Source organism: Colletotrichum fioriniae (genome assembly GCF_027942845.1).
Source record: "Colletotrichum fioriniae strain IMI 355084 chromosome Unknown scaffold_11, whole genome shotgun sequence".
In the NCBI taxonomy this organism is placed as follows: domain Eukaryota; kingdom Fungi; phylum Ascomycota; class Sordariomycetes; order Glomerellales; family Glomerellaceae; genus Colletotrichum; species Colletotrichum fioriniae.
The window spans coordinates 1,127,518-1,142,698 of record NW_027076847.1 but is presented as its reverse complement, the minus strand read 5'-3'; the positions used below and the strand labels follow the sequence as shown (position 1 = coordinate 1,142,698).

At 50.2% G+C, this 15,181-nt stretch overlaps 5 protein-coding genes across 5 annotated transcripts; 3 read left to right on the top strand and 2 right to left on the bottom strand.

Annotated features, from left to right (window-relative positions):
• Nucleotides 1–6,325: 6,325 nt before the first annotated feature.
• N0V96_008940 (uncharacterized protein) lies at nt 6,326–7,261 on the top strand (the record flags this gene model as incomplete). The annotated part of the gene is made up of 1 exon (XM_065758493.1): nt 6,326–7,261. One exon carries the CDS (start codon nt 6,326–6,328, stop codon nt 7,259–7,261), a length of 936 nt encoding a protein of 311 aa, XP_065612886.1.
• Nucleotides 7,262–8,292: 1,031 nt separating this feature from the next.
• Nucleotides 8,293–9,141, top strand: N0V96_008939 (uncharacterized protein; the record flags this gene model as incomplete). The annotated part of the gene is made up of 1 exon (XM_053188878.2): nt 8,293–9,141. One exon carries the CDS (start codon nt 8,293–8,295, stop codon nt 9,139–9,141), a length of 849 nt encoding a protein of 282 aa, XP_053053644.2.
• Nucleotides 9,142–9,418: 277 nt separating this feature from the next.
• Nucleotides 9,419–11,366, top strand: N0V96_008938 (uncharacterized protein; the record flags this gene model as incomplete). Its single annotated transcript, XM_053188877.2, has 2 exons — nt 9,419–9,422; nt 10,048–11,366. 2 exons carry the CDS (start codon nt 9,419–9,421, stop codon nt 11,364–11,366), a joined length of 1,323 nt encoding a protein of 440 aa, XP_053053643.2.
• Nucleotides 11,367–11,761: 395 nt separating this feature from the next.
• On the bottom strand, nt 11,762–13,066 carry N0V96_008937 (uncharacterized protein; the record flags this gene model as incomplete). Its single annotated transcript, XM_053188876.2, has 1 exon — nt 11,762–13,066. One exon carries the CDS (start codon nt 13,064–13,066, stop codon nt 11,762–11,764), a length of 1,305 nt encoding a protein of 434 aa, XP_053053642.2.
• Nucleotides 13,067–13,966: 900 nt separating this feature from the next.
• N0V96_008936 (uncharacterized protein) lies at nt 13,967–15,028 on the bottom strand (the record flags this gene model as incomplete). The annotated part of the gene is made up of 1 exon (XM_053188875.1): nt 13,967–15,028. The coding sequence occupies one exon, from the start codon at nt 15,026–15,028 to the stop codon at nt 13,967–13,969; it is 1,062 nt and encodes a 353-aa protein (XP_053053641.1).
• Nucleotides 15,029–15,181: the final 153 nt, after the last annotated feature.

Sequence of the window (15,181 nt, the reverse complement as noted above, 5' to 3'; positions counted from 1 at the left end):
TCCGTTGTATTTGCGGTTGAAGGTCCCTTCTCCGCAAACTGCGAGAGCTTGACCCGACAGTAGGGCAATTGACAGGATAGTGATGGCCGAGAGATGCATCGTGACTGCCTTTGGTTGAGTTTGATGATTTCCGTCCTTTTTTGGAATGTATAGAGGTGTAGGTAACTTGATGTTATGGGGTTGTAATCGCTTGGCGTTTGCAGTATTACTACTTACCTTTGCTTCGAAGAACCAGCTGATACATATATCAACTCCCTACAACTTCCAGCACAATATACGAAGGCGTACTTAGCGGAAGTATCGGCAAAGCCCACCTCAGGAGACATTTCGTTGCTTCTAGTTGACCAGTATAAGGATTAGTAGGAAATTGATCAACGAACTAGACTGAACTCTCTGTGATTATGGTGGGGCTTTGGCGAAGTTTCTGCTAGAAGCCTTCGCGTATGTACACTGAATATGGCTTTGTCGCCGAATCAAATAAGCAGCTCACTAAGCGGAATTCGGGAATGATATGGCCCCCGAAGAGGCTTCAAAATTTGATTCTAAGCGCTCGAGTCATCGAGTGATACATGTGTTGATGACAATTTCGCATGCGAGAGATGAAAAGTCAAAATGTCACGCCACCCATACCCGGGGTGCGACTCAGTGCTTTCGCTTGGATGAGAAAGTTAATTTCAATGAGTACTTTCTAGGGCTAGAATACTAAACGCAAGTGTAATTGATGTAAGAGCAAGATGCATTCTTGGTCGAAATAGTTGATACACCACCTTAACTATACTACACCTCATAAGTTCGTGATGTCGGGAGTTTCAAGAACTCTCCTTAGGACCTCTATAAAATGACTTGTGCTCCTAGGTGAGTCATCTCCAACAAGCTTTTCGAAACCTCGCGCCCTTCCACTGCAAATCACTCATGTTTGCGACCAAAGTTGGGCAGGAAAGACCACGTGAGCAACAAGAATGCCAGCGCTCCGAGCAATATTGGAGACAAGACTTGCACACCATGGCGCTGAGCCTGTGCTCCAATGACAAATGGTAGGATAGCCGCGCCACTACCTCCAAGAGCAATGGCAAAACCGATAGCACTGACGTGTAAGTGCCTCGGTAATAACTTCGTGATGGCAACCATCATTGTGGGGAACAGGGGTCCGAGGAAGAACCCCTGGAGCGACACGGTGATTGCGGAGACGAAGAATTCGGGAACAAGCCAGAACAAGAGCTGTAAACAAACCGCAGCGCCAAGGTATAGCTATCAGAGTTTCCAGGTGGTTAGTTGATTCGGGTTGACTTAGTTCCGCTAAATCTGGACATGACTTAGGTTAAGTTATTAGACGTACCATGACTGCGAGCTTCTCGCCCACTCGCGGGGTCACTAGACCCAAGGCAACTCGACCCAGGGCCAATCCCGCCCAGAAGCCAGTGGCCGTCATACCACTGGCAAATTCTTCCCCGTGCCGAACCTGCAACATGAATGTGACAATCCAACCGCCGAGAGACACTTCCAGCCCGACATAGCCAAGGGCAAATACTGCGCACAGCCAAGTAACCCGGGCAGAAGGGAGTTTGAACAATGTCTCGTGAACAATCGACTCTCTCGGCTCTGGGCCCTTGGGATTATCTTCACGGTATGCACTTCCAGTAGCGAACCAGAAGGCGGAGGGAGTCAGAACAAGCTCTACAATAGCTAGACCAGCCTTGATATGAGTCTGTCAGTAACGCCTTGAACGCCTTAGGTGTGGAAAGTTGACTCTCACCATGAAGTAGTAAAATGTGTGCCATGGAAGCTGAGCCTTGCTGATCATTACAGTTGCTGTCATTGGGCCGAGGACAGCGCCGACACCATAGCAAGCATGCACCAGACTGATGATATGGCTGGAGTCCGCCAGACCTCCGACCCACGAGTTCCAAGCGGCGTCACCGATCCCGTTACCCAGGCCAGCCAGCATGTAGATGAAAACCAATGCCGGGTAAGGTGGGTGCAGTGAGATGGCGACGTATGAAGCTAGGTGGCAGACGGAGCAAATTATTGCGATGCCTCTTCGTCCAACACTTTCGTGTAGACTGTTGTTTAGGATGGCTGAGAGAGTGTGACCGATGAAAGGCGCAAGGAAGATCAGGGACGTGAAAGAGTACGGTAAGTCATAGTATCTTCCTAGCTTCAGATCGTCTTGTCAGATGCTTTCAGAACTTTGAGTCTTGGACAAAGCTTACATGAGGCATGATTGCCTGATTGGACATGAAGCCCATGTTAGTTACGATGACTACGATGATGTATTGCTTTTTGTGCCAACTTACACCATATGAGGCATCATTTGCTCCCATGACTAATAGACTCCAAAAGACGGCCACGATTCGAATGAGATTCAAACGTGAGCTGTTCCACGTCTGCAAGGCTGCAACAGCATCGTCGGGTGGAGAAGACGACCCAGGCCGCTCACAGTGGCCGACTTCTGACAAGTGACTGGACCCATCAGGATACCCAGTGTGTGAACAGGGCGGAAATGCTTCGCCGTATGGTGAACCGTGCTCTCCATCTGTAGCGAGAAGAGGAAACTGCCGTAACTCGATGCGTTGGACATGGTTACTTGGCGCCATGTGGTGAAATGGAAGCTTTGAAGCAAGCCTTAACTTACCTGAGTGTCTATGCCTGAGCGTGTGAAGCGAAAGTGCTGCAATGGAAATGGATCTGAGGTGCTGTGTGACATAAAGGGCGTGATTCAAGAAAGAGTATAGAATTTTCAGAAGTAAGCGAGGTGGTCTGGCATTGGTAGCCTCTTCCAGCAGATGTGGTCGGAAACGGGTGGTCCCTTCTGTCGGAGTTCCCAGAAAAGAAGTGCGGCTATCGGGTATAACGTGGCAAGGGTCACACGCTCAGCATACAAGTGCTCTGCGAACTAGCAGTGCCGAACCTAGGCTCCATGTCATGATCAGTATACCTAGATGTAGTTGTAGTAGACGAGATTTCGGCAGGATGAATGTTCTGCCTGAATCCCTACTTGGTTATGATCATCTTGATTGTTCAAGGGGCTTTGGCTGTGACTCAGACTACCTTACCCTCTAGTCTCCATCGAGTTGCATATACTTCACAGATACTTTGGCACGTGTCTAGCTGTGCTCCTCAACACAACCTACCTTAATCCATGGTTCAGACTGGCGCTAGCATGTTACGTGTGTCTCCTAGGTGGATCGAATGCCGAGCTCGGGAAACTATGGAGCACTAAGGATCAAAGTCCTGAACCTGTAGTCAGGAACCACTTTCCGAATCAGGAAATACTTCCCACCGGACACGACTTCCGACTGCCTGGCACGTCCTGGGTACTTGTCTGGACATGTGCCTCGCCCCATACAATAGCAACTCTCCAAGTGAGAAAGCATAGCTCAAAGGTATGCCGTTTGCAGTCTTCTATTCCCATCGCATTTTCGAGAGAAGATGCCGTGATTGGCTACGATTCAATGATCGAGACAGCTTCAACCACGATGTCACGGAACCGATACTCATAAATTGTAGATTGCGGTGATTAAGGCTGGTAGACTATAATTCATATCTCGTTGAAAGACTCTTATAATGATAGCGATTCCGTCAAGTTTGTGAGAACCTTGTCTTGTAAATGTGCGCCGTAGACAGGCGGAACGTCCAGTCCGCTGAGTGACGCCACATCTTCGTTGATTGTCGGACTCAGTGACCGAATAAACTTATTATCCGCATCAATCGGAATCTGCGCGGATGCAAAGAGGATGACAGGCAGCGATGCACGGTACTGAGCTTTGTTAACAAAAATCGAGATTCTCATGCGCCATCAGGCACTTACCTTGTGTGCAAAAGGACTATTATCCGAATCCTGAACGGTCACTTCGATCGAGAGAAGGTGAGTCATGCTGATATCGCGGGCTTCCATATCCGGAGAACAGTCTTTCGGCTCTGTAGGAAGGGGAAGGCTCTGTGTTGTCTTGTAAAAGCGTTGCTCCAAATTCTCGTGGTTATTTATTGGCGTCTCCCACTTGGCGACGTCCCTATCGCCAACGAATGACGAAGGCTGGGCACTACTAGCCATTACTTTGTGTGACTCCAAAAGCTGGCATCTCGCTTGCGAAATTCTTGTCCCTGCTTTCAACGGCGCAAAGCGCATCTCAAGAGGAATAGCTGTGCCCAGGGCGATGGCGCGATGGCCGATGGATATGGAATACCGCAACTTTTCCCCCCATGTGCCTTCGACCGTTACAGGGTCCATCAGTTCGAATGCAGAACTCGGCAGCGTCCTGTTTATCCGTGTCGTTTTAAATGTCTGAGGCGTCGCCGAAGAAGTATTGGTTCGAATCGTCGTTGCAGTCAATTGATAGGTAATGCTGCACCGACTACACCCCTGGAAAGTTTCTGGTGTATCGCCGGGTATAGGGAGTTCGAACGGCCACTTATGAGTAGTGGTACCAGGGGAACTTGGGTGAAGCTCTGTGTGGCCATGGTCGGTGAGGAAGGGAGGCCATTCGTACTCGAAGACGCGGACTGTGGTTGAGCCTTCGCTCGATTTTGATCCTGTGTCATGGTCCCTGAAAACATATCATCAGCGTCATGTCGTGTATGAATACAAATACGAATTTGGTATATATACCACCTACCTGCGACGTAAAAAGCCGTCTAAACGTAGCCGTACGCCGATTGCAGGCTGTGTTGAAGGTAGACAAAGGCTAAGAACTCCTTGAAGAATTTGCTCATTTGCTTCATCCGCTGTCCCTCTTAAGAACACGTAATCTCGATCCATCCTAATATTCAGCGAAGGATAATCAGCCAAGTAACCTGGATCTAATCGGAAGACTTAGAATGACTTTACTTACAGAATTTTGAGACCAGCATCTTTGCTTTCTACACCCGTTAGCCGAGACAAGAAAGAAAGCATGGAGGCTGTTGCTCTGACTTTCGTTTCGAACTGTTGAGATCATTAAAGAAAGCAAAGATTTCGCCTTCATTGCTCCTCAATACAAGTAGCAGTGATGAGAAAACCGGCCAGCAAAGGTGCTCGTCGCGTCATGCTGCTCTTGGTCAACATGGGCAAAATCATTCATGGCACGCTCCTTGTCAGCGAAGAGCGGAATTGATTTCCGTCTGAAGTGAGGCTAATTCCATGTCAAAAGCCTCAAAACACAGCAAGTACCCAGAGAGGCAATCCGCCAAGATATGCCTTTGCCTTCAGCGAGGGCTCTGCATTGTGCTGTAAAGAAAAGCCAAGCAGGCAATGTTTTCCAAGTCAAGATCGAAAGAGAGTGGGGAATCCCTGTGTAGAACAAAAAACATAGTTGCGACCGATCCCGAAAGAGGTAATAGAACCCACCGGCAAGCTGGGGATGTCACTTTGCTGCGGTCCCAAGCTTCGCATGCTCTTTGGCCCTAAAGGAATTATGTCATGGCTGAAATGAGATAAAAAGTTGAGACGGAATACATTTGCCGCCAGTTTTCATTGAGTAATCAGGTCATTCAGTTGGCAGCAAAAGTCTTTCAATGCTCCTATGGCAGGATCCAGGGCAGCCTATTTTGCGTCTGCAAAACAACAAACAAGTGGAGTTAATGCGGAGGCGGCGGAGTTTTCCGCTGGCCGGGTCAACACCCGATCAACCGGCCTTGCCCCGTTCGGATCCCCGAAGCCGGTTGATCTTCGGGAAAGTCACGATGCTACCAGCTCCAAGATTTTTGGTGTTTGTGTGACTCTAGACGGAAAATTGATTCCCTTGACAAATCATGCCGTATTACTAACTGGTGGCTGGCTGGTCTGATATGCCGACACGTCAGATACGACGATCACACCCCCCATTGGCGTTGAGACTAGGTATCTCGGGAGCTCGGCTAACACTTTCTAGCTCTCACCTAGTGAGACAATCATGCTACGCTGTCGGGGTTAGCTGCATTTCTACGTCACATGCCGTGACAATCTTTCCCCTCAGCTTAGAACTGGAACAGATGAATCTGTCCCCAGTGGGAAAACACCTCCTTTCATGCCTTTCCGTCGGGTCGCTGCTGTGTTGATGATACCTTCTATCGACTGCCAGTGGGTTTCTCTGAGGGCGTAGCGCATCCTGACCGTACGCTGAAGCGACAGTACTTAATCTGATTGTCCGTTGTCTCTGTCGCTAACATAAAATTTCCCGAGTGATGCTTGACTCCCAGCCGTTATCGTCGCATCATTGATCCCAACGACACCATCCCTTATTGGGTCACCCCGATCGGAGAGTCGTCCAGCTAAGCTTTGTCCTCTCCCTAGCCACCAATCCGTCTCGATAAGACGACGCCCGACCCCATGGCATCGACTTCGCTTTTGTCTGCGTCTATCATCACCAATATGGCAGCCCTTCCAGCATACGGAAACTATCACCACGTTCAGCTGGCGGAAGTTTTTGACTGTGCCCTCGATCAGAGGCTGGGCCGTCACCTTGCACCCACACCAGCCCATCTCACCCGCGTCGTCTACGTCCCGAACCACAAAGACATCACTACTCATTTACCTCTCTACGATTACAATGAAAACTACGATAAGGCTGTCAAGCAGGAGCCTATCGGCAGCAGCAAGTATAAGCTTGGTCTGGCCATGATGAAACGACCGTTGGGAGATGGAACCGATGCGCAAGTTCGTTATCTGGTCAACTTTCAGAAGGGCCTTGATGGTTTTGCTGCTACAGTGGAGAGGAGAGTGCCAAGCCACAACGGCGAGATCGTCAGTTCGTACGTTTTTGTGGAACGCCGTCCTAACGAGACAGTAGTCACTGACATTTTCGCAAGGCACCTACCTGCTGATGATAACGGCAACTTTCGCGTTGCACCACACAGCATGGAGCAAGACTTGCAACTAGCAGTGACCAGCTCATTCCCTGTCCCGGACACCAAGATGCATGCAGCCGCAAACCCCGTGCGACACCCATGGTTCACAATTTCACAGACATCGCGAGACGGAAGCATCACCGTCCCCTCGAATCTGGAATGGCAAGCGCGCCCGACAGAAGATGGGCCTCTGCGATACACTCTGGTCGACACTGAAGCAGAGTTGAGCGGCGGAGAGCCAGCGATTCATGCCATTTACCACCACGTCGGCATCGGTTTCGCTCTGCCTAACGACTATAGCGAGGGCATTTTGCTACTTTCGGAGGATCTTAATGGAGAGGCGGAGGCATTGGCGATTGCCACCTTGCTCGGCGTTCTTCGGCAGACAAGGTCGATCAACCAGCCTCCTCCTAGGCCGAGAAAGAAGTCGTTGGTCAAGAGAGTTTTGGGCAAGATTTGAGTCTTTCAGGGAATGAGACAAAGTTCGAGTTATTTGGCATACGAATTTGCGTAATTAGTCAGTCTGACTACACATCAGTCTAGTGCGTGTTGGGCGTGGGAATTATGGAAGGAATTGAGCGGTAGATACCCAGGGAATTTGTATTGTTTCTTAGTCTTTTACTCTATAGCTACTTTCACCTGGAAAAGAAATTCATGTTCGGTCAGCCTGATCCAGAAACTCTGCGTATCACATGCCGCAAGGTGCTTAATGGCATTGGTACATGTCCCGATGGTCTGTCCTCCTTTTCTCAAAGTCCGCTTCTTTTTGACACCAATGCATTGAACATCGGTCTTGCCAGAATGAAATTCCATCCAATCTGCCTTGAATCGCGTTTGATGTATTGACACCATTCAGCGTCCGATCTAATAGGAACTGCGTATATAGCTGAGACCTTCACGGCATAACAAACCTCCCGTCACCAAGACCCACCAAGGTTTAAGCTTACATGTGTATCTGCACTTCAGAAACTCATATGTGCAAGGCAGTGGCCAGATTGCGGATGACGCCCCTTTAAACCCATTTTTAAAAGTTTTGTATTTCTAAGCTTCAACGTACTCACATGTATCTTGCATCAGTGCCAAACGAGTTGGAAGTAGGCCTTGTCTTGGCATAGTCCGAACACGAAGGGTCTTTGTAAGCGCATGACTAGTTGAGCCGGACCTTAACCGCGCTGGGTGGATAGAAACCGCCTGATACGTCTAACTAAGACAGTTCTCGACTCTCAAGTCATCGGCTAGTCGGGCCTCCACAACCGTAAGAATTCTGCTGAAATGGCATACACCATTTGCTTCCAAGTAGGTGTGTCAACGATAATGTCCGTGGTATCTATAAGAATACATCAAAGTTAGGTTTTTCGTGTCGATAGAACATCCTTTTACATCAAACTTCATCCTCTCACTATACCCATCGAACGCCCTTTTGAACACGTACTTTTGAGGGTTGAGGACTTATACGGCGCCATGCATCCCGACAATGTTGCCACTGAACCGATGCCTGTTCGCTTGATCACACTTAATATCCGCTACGCCATCAAGAAGAAGCTGTTGCCAAATGAGCAGCCCTGGGAAGCCCGCTGCCCAAAGTTGACATCTCAGCTGAGATTCCATACTGCCGGCCTCCCAAATGCCTTCATATGCATTCAAGAAGCGCAGAACCAACAACTTCACGACTTAGAAGCCGAATTGGGCCCACGATGGGCCAGCATCGGTCGTGGTCGTGCTGATGGGGTGTCCGACGGGGAGTTTTCGCCGGTGTTTTACCGGATTGATCACTGGACTGCAGAGCAGAGCGAGACGTACTGGCTCAGTCCCACACCGGAGAAACCTTCGAACGCATGGGGCGCAACCATCAATCGCATTGTCACGGTTGGCCTGTTCAAGCACAAGACCTCCGACGTTAGGATCGTTGTGATGAGCACGCACCTCGATCACAAGAGCCAAGAAGCCAGGCGGGAGAGTGCTAAATTGCTTCTTAAGATTGCTGAAGACTGGCGCAAGGATGCATCAGAAAATTGTGGAAAGGATGTGCCAGTCTTCTTAGGCGGGGACTTCAATAGCGGGCCGAAGGACGAGCCGCATCAAATTATGACAGCCCAGCCCGGGGGCATGAGAGATATACCGGACTTGGTCCCGGCTTATAAGCACCATGGGAATAAGATCACCTACACGACCTTTGGTGAGGCAGAACCGACGACGATTGATTATCTCTTTGTGCTGAACCCCGAGTACATCCGGTTTTGTAACTTTGCTGTTGTGTCAAACAGCTTTGACGATGGTGTTTATTACTCAGATCATCGACCTGTGATAGCAGACATGGAACTTCTGTCCTCGACAGACTAGTGAAATCTGATTCTGTGTTTGTATGTACCTAACCAATCAAGTCTTTCTATCTTTCATTTCGCTATGGGTTTGAATAGGTGATTCAGTTTATTCTACATCGCAAAGCGAAGAAATGGTTTGAAACATATGAGCACGGAGAATCGTAGCTATATTAACGAAACAACGACTTTGCTGAACTGCCAACGCTTCCCGTGAGACCCGCGGCCACCGAGGGTGGGTCCAAGGAGCCAAAAGCCGAATACTTCTTCGAACAACCTTACCTTACCTACCATTAGCAATGTGTGATAGTCCAGACGTTACGCAAGTCCCATACGTCTTGTGGCCGGCCGATGCTTCCCCTTACGGTGAAAACCTCGCGGCGGTCATAGCTCGCGTGCGCCTAATCTTAGCGTTTAAATCATCAAGTCGGAGCTGATTCGTTGGCCACCCGGGCAAGCCAATAACTCCTGGGGTCAACGAGAACGTAGAATACGCGTATATCGCCATTAATGACGACACACAGACCAAATATTTTTGCGAGGAGACTGTCTTCAACCTCAAGTCCCTGCAAGAAGCGTGGCAATGAGGGAATGTATTCTAGCATGTTCATGCACCCCAGTGCCACCTGGAAATTAGAATAACCTAATCAAGGCATTCATGATTTGCGATTGCTACTCTCATTTACCACTCATAGACTTACAGCTACAACACGAGTATCCGCTCTAGGAGTGCGCGGGTGCCGCTTGGGTTACAAAATCGAGCACAAACTCAATGAAAAGGAAGTTGTTTGAAGGCCAGATTGGGACCTACCCACCAGACTGCAACGACTTTACTTCTCCCACGACTTCTATTTCATTGCTCTCTCAATGATGCTGCTGATTCCTTTTACGTTGATATTTGGACAAGTGGTTTTGCAACCTCTTGCAGCCAATGTTGGCCAAGCAAGCAGTTTCAATATCACGCCTGAAGTGGCTCAGAGATATGGTTGCGGAGAAGCTTGCCAAGAGGCAATCCAGACCGGCAATGCGGGAGATCTAGAGATCTTTGGAACCAACTTCGACTTTGACTTTTACGAAACCGCTGCCAACTTCACAGGCTCTAAGCCCGGCGACGTCCTCAAGATCCAGCCTGTAATTCCTACCAACATCACCGTGCCCGCTGGTCTTGCCGTCTACAAGATCCAATACACCAGCGCCGACATCGATGGCTCCCCTGTGCCCGTCACTGGCTTTGTCGCCTTCCCGTTTGCTAGGACACAGCAGCCCTTCAACCTGATCGCCTACGCACACGGAACCAGCGGAGTCTTCCGCGGCTGCGCTCCTTCAACGTCACCCAGCTTGTTCGATTACCAAAGCTGGTCACCGCTCCTGATTGCAGGATACGCCGTTGTTGCCACCGACTATGCCGGCCTAGGAAATAACTACACCGCTCACAAGTATGTCGCCAGTGCAGCCAATGCCAATGATACGTATTGGTCGGTTGTAGCTGCTCGCACTGCTTTTCCAGACATTCTCTCACACGACTGGGCTTCCATCGGCCACTCTCAGGGCGGCGGGGCAGTGTGGAAGCTGTCAGAGCACAAGCTCGTCCAAGATTCGACCAGTGGATATCTTGGAGGTGTTGCTGTAGCACCTGTTACCAAGATCTACGACGCGCTGGTTGCCATCGACTCGCTCCGCAATCTTACTCAGACCGGAGGAGACGACCACGACTTCCTTGCTCTGGGCGTCATTCCATCTGCGGTACTTGGCATCAAGGCAACGTTTCCGGATTACGACGCTCCCGTTATTTCAGCCAAGCTAAAGAACAGAATTGAGCTCGCAAAGGTCGGACAGCTATGCGACAACGCCATCTCGGGTCTCACAGTTGACCTCCGCCTCGACGCTCTCTCCAATCGCACCGCCGCATCCGATACGCGCCTCAAAGATTTCCAAGATTTGAACGCTCCGGCTCAAGGTGACCGCGCCTCAAAGCCGCTGCTTTTGGTTCTGGGTGAAGACGATACCATCGTTTCAGAAGAGTCCGGTGCTGCCTCGTTCGACGAGTCCTGCGCCTATGGGAATACTGTTCATATGAGCATCTACCCTGGCTTAGACCACTCTGCTGTCTTAACGGCAGCAACGCCTGAGTGGCTTGCGTTCTTCCAGGACCGATTTGCCGGAAAGGCGTTTGTGAATGGTTGCTCAAATGAGACCAAGGTTCCCTTTGACCTGGAGCATGCACAGCGGCCCTTAGATAGCTACTGATATCTTCTCATAAGGATGGTCTGTTGCAAGACATTTACCTTCGGGCCCTTGGAGTGTTTATTTTCATTGGTCTCGGCTTCACTTGGATTTCTGATTAGCATATTCGAGGTATACGCTATTTGAATATGCGGTCTTCTTTTTTGGGTGTTTTATTTAGGACTATAGGGTCAACTATGTCTAGGTCACAGCAAGTGCACATCATGCCTTCATTAATAAAATTGCTCCTCACAACCATCAAATAATGTCTCTGGTGAGTGAGCGATAGAACAAAGTTACATTGAAAGCCTTCATGAAGCCCGGGCGATCATTAGATTGTTCTTCGTCAGACGTACCCTTCATGTGGTTCTTCTCAATTCTATCTCTAGAGTTAACCTTCTTCTACCAGGCTTTGACTCTTAACACATAGGACGAGCGGAGTCAACCTTCATCGGCGGCAAGAGTCCAAGTTCTCCTAACTCTTGGAACGTCTCAAACAGACTCTCCGTGGTGTCAACGAATCCAGTCCATCCAAGCCGTTTTGCCTTGTTAATACAAGGGCTCCCAGCCCGAAGGTACGCATACTCAGACATCGAGAAAGCCTCCGGGTCCGCGAATGGATCATTCGTGATCTTGCCTCCAGACTCCTTCATGATCTCACGCCAAGCAGCGGCATTCTCCTCCTCCTTGGCCCAGTCAGCGAGAGTGAAACGCATCTTGGAAGAGAAAGGGGGACCGTAGCCGAGAGGCGCCTTCTTCCCCGACTTTCCAAAGGTCTTCGTCTCAAGGCCTGACTCGTCGTCCGGCGGGGGCACCACCTTCTCAACACCAAACCAGCGGGCCAGCTCGGGGAAGAAACGCTCCCACACCAGCGAGCCTCCATCCTGGGCGTTGAAGTTCTCGTTGGCGCAGTCCTTGTTCAGGGCTGCCCACTCGGTCAAGTAACCAGTCATTCGTGCCGAGCCATGGTAGGTCTCATACTGCCACGCCTCCCAGTCTCCCCCGAAAATGAGAGGCTCGCCCTTGCGTGCTTGCACCGCAGCGTAGATGCCGAACAGGTAGAACATGTTCATTCCCGCCTGAGAAGAGCTTCCGATGATAGCGCAGGGCATGATGATGTTCCATGCTGTGCCATATTTTTCGCAAAAGGCTCTGAGCAAATCCTCTTGGGGGTAGTAGAAGTTGGGCTGCAGGTGTCTTGGCTGGGGGTCAGACTCGAGGAGAGGGGTGCGTCCGCGACCAATGTGCACACCATGGCTCTTGCCGCCGGTCTGGAGAATGAAGCGAGTGGGCTTGATGTCCGCCAACTCCAACGCCTCGAGGAAGTTCTTCAGGAGGGCAACGTTGCTTTCCACAAGACCATCAACATCAGTCCAGAGCTTATGGATGTAGGAGTAGTAGAAGACGTGATCAGCTCGCACGCCAGCTTCTTTCATGCTTTTGGCGATTGAAGCAGGCTCATCGAGAAAGTCGCAAGTGACAATTTCGATTCTGGAACGAGCGTCGCTAGACAAGAGGTTCATCATCTCTTCCGGGGGAGGACGCCGAGAGAGACAGAAGATGGTCTTCCACCGCTTAGGGCTATCCAAGAGAGCCCGCATTGTGTTGAAGCCGGAGATACCATTGGCACCGGTAATGATGGCAGTGAGACCTTCGATGGACTCGTCAAAGGTTGGAAGGTTCCGGTAGATGCCAATTTGGCGGAGGGCTGAGGAAGAGCTCATGATGAGACTTGTCGGCTGGGATGTAAGTGATGATTGCTGATGGAGATGAGAGAAGAAGATGCTTTGAGAGTGTAAAGAGACAGGACATGAAGGTAAGATCCTTTTCATCTTTAAGTAGCGAATTTTGTTCTCGCGCTATCTGTCTCTACTCAACTAAGATCGACTCTATCTGCCTCTGCTATGCCCATCTCTGTTCTGTTCCTCTTCCCCGTATCAGGTCCCAGCGTTGGCACGGTGCGTCATAATGTTCACCAACACAAGGGGCTCTCACATTTCTCGGCAGCTTTCCGTCATAGACTAGGGAGTATGCACGCCGTCACAGTGCGAAAAACTTCCGGATCGGACCCGGCCTCATATAATCGGGCTTGAGGCGAAATTGACCGATGTGGACCCCCTTGAACGCGGCCATAAATGGTCCACAGATGTCCGTTTCGGGCCAGTTGGAGCGCGGTCAAAGTGCAATTTTGGCGCCGGGCCAAGCGTCGACGCCATTCACGGCCCTCACAGTGCTATAGGACAATTATGTGGGGCGGCCCCTTTTCCATCCAGTCTTTGCCTGTCTTTTGAATGGGAATGTCTGACCGAGTTGCTTTTTCCCGCTGGGGGTTACGCGGATTGCTGACCTGGCCCGAAGTCCGTCTTGGGTTTCCGAGTCATCAATGTATGTGGTGTAACAGCGGAAGGATTTTCGTCCAGATTCAGGTAGAGTGGTGGTAGTGAACTCGTCTCATTTGGCAAAGGGTGGTTACATTCCGTCTGAGCCGCCTCTTATCTGATCCTTCCGTGTTGATCTCCCGAGTTACGAGTAGTCAATTGTGACAGTACGACGTAGATACGCCGATGTTGAACGGAGTTAAAGATGTGAGTGAGGGGATGCAATGTTAGCCTACTATCTAGTATCTACAAATTTGCCATATCCTCCTTGGAATCTCTACGCTGTTGCAGTAGCACTCGGTACTCACACACGGCTCTGCCATCTCCGTTGCCTCGACAGACAGAGCACTTCTGGCCGTGGACAATGAATTGATAGTGTAACCCAAACTTCAGCTCGTTGGGTATCCGAGCATCTAGATGGGCCTGCGCCAGCTCCCTTGACGCATCACGTGGTCGCCAACCCCAGAGACCCGTGATGCGGTAAATGTGGGTGTCCACAGCAAAGGCATCCCGCTTTAGACAGATGCTCATCAGACAAAACGCGCACTTTGTCCCGAGGCCCCAGTAGCTGACCACTTCCTCGACAACTTCTTCATCGGTAGCGTTGAAGAGGTGCTGAAGATCCCACTTGCCATGCCGAGTCTTTACATCGTCCAACAGCTGCATGAGAATCTTGGCTTTCTTGTTCTGCATCCCGCCGGGTCGCAGCGCATCCACCAACTTCTCCATACCGCCTTCCACAATTGCCTCGTAGTTGGATGGGGACCCGTACACACCCTTCATGTTCTTCATGGCACGCTTGGCATTGTTCCAAGTAGTCGCCTGGCTGAGGGCAGCTACCACCAAAGCATCCATCACATATGGATACTCCTGGGCTGGGGCATCTGGATCTGCAAAGACTTCCCGAATCACATCTCCATGGAGTCCTTCCAGGATATTATAAGCGACCCGACATTCGTCATGGGTTGGCCGGAGGAAGTCGGGGTATGGAGATGATTGGGCATGTTGGGACCAGGCGGCAAACCTCTTTTCAGAGAACTTTTTGGCCGAAGGCGGTGAATCAACGAGTTTGTCGTCAGTAGGTTTTGTCTTGAAGTCAAGTAGCCCGTTCTCGTTCTTCCTCTTCATGGACTTGGGCGCTCTCTTATCGGTGGCTTTCTTTGTGATTGATGAAGATTTCCGTCGCGTTTTGCGCTTGATATTGGCTTTCAGCTCGTCGAAAGATGTGTAATCAGAGTCATTGTGCGATCTTTTGGTCGGTGTAGAGCTGGGATTTGCCGTCTGGGTATTAGTTGATCGCGTGCGCATTGTTGTTGGGATTAACAGTGTTCCTCTGTTTATGGAACTGGTGTTGAAACTTGTTCTGGTTAAGGTGGGTCTCAGGAGAAGGTATGATCGTGCGAGACAGGCCCCTACGCGCATCCGCGTGATTCGACTGGGAAAAGTTGCCAGTTTGATGAT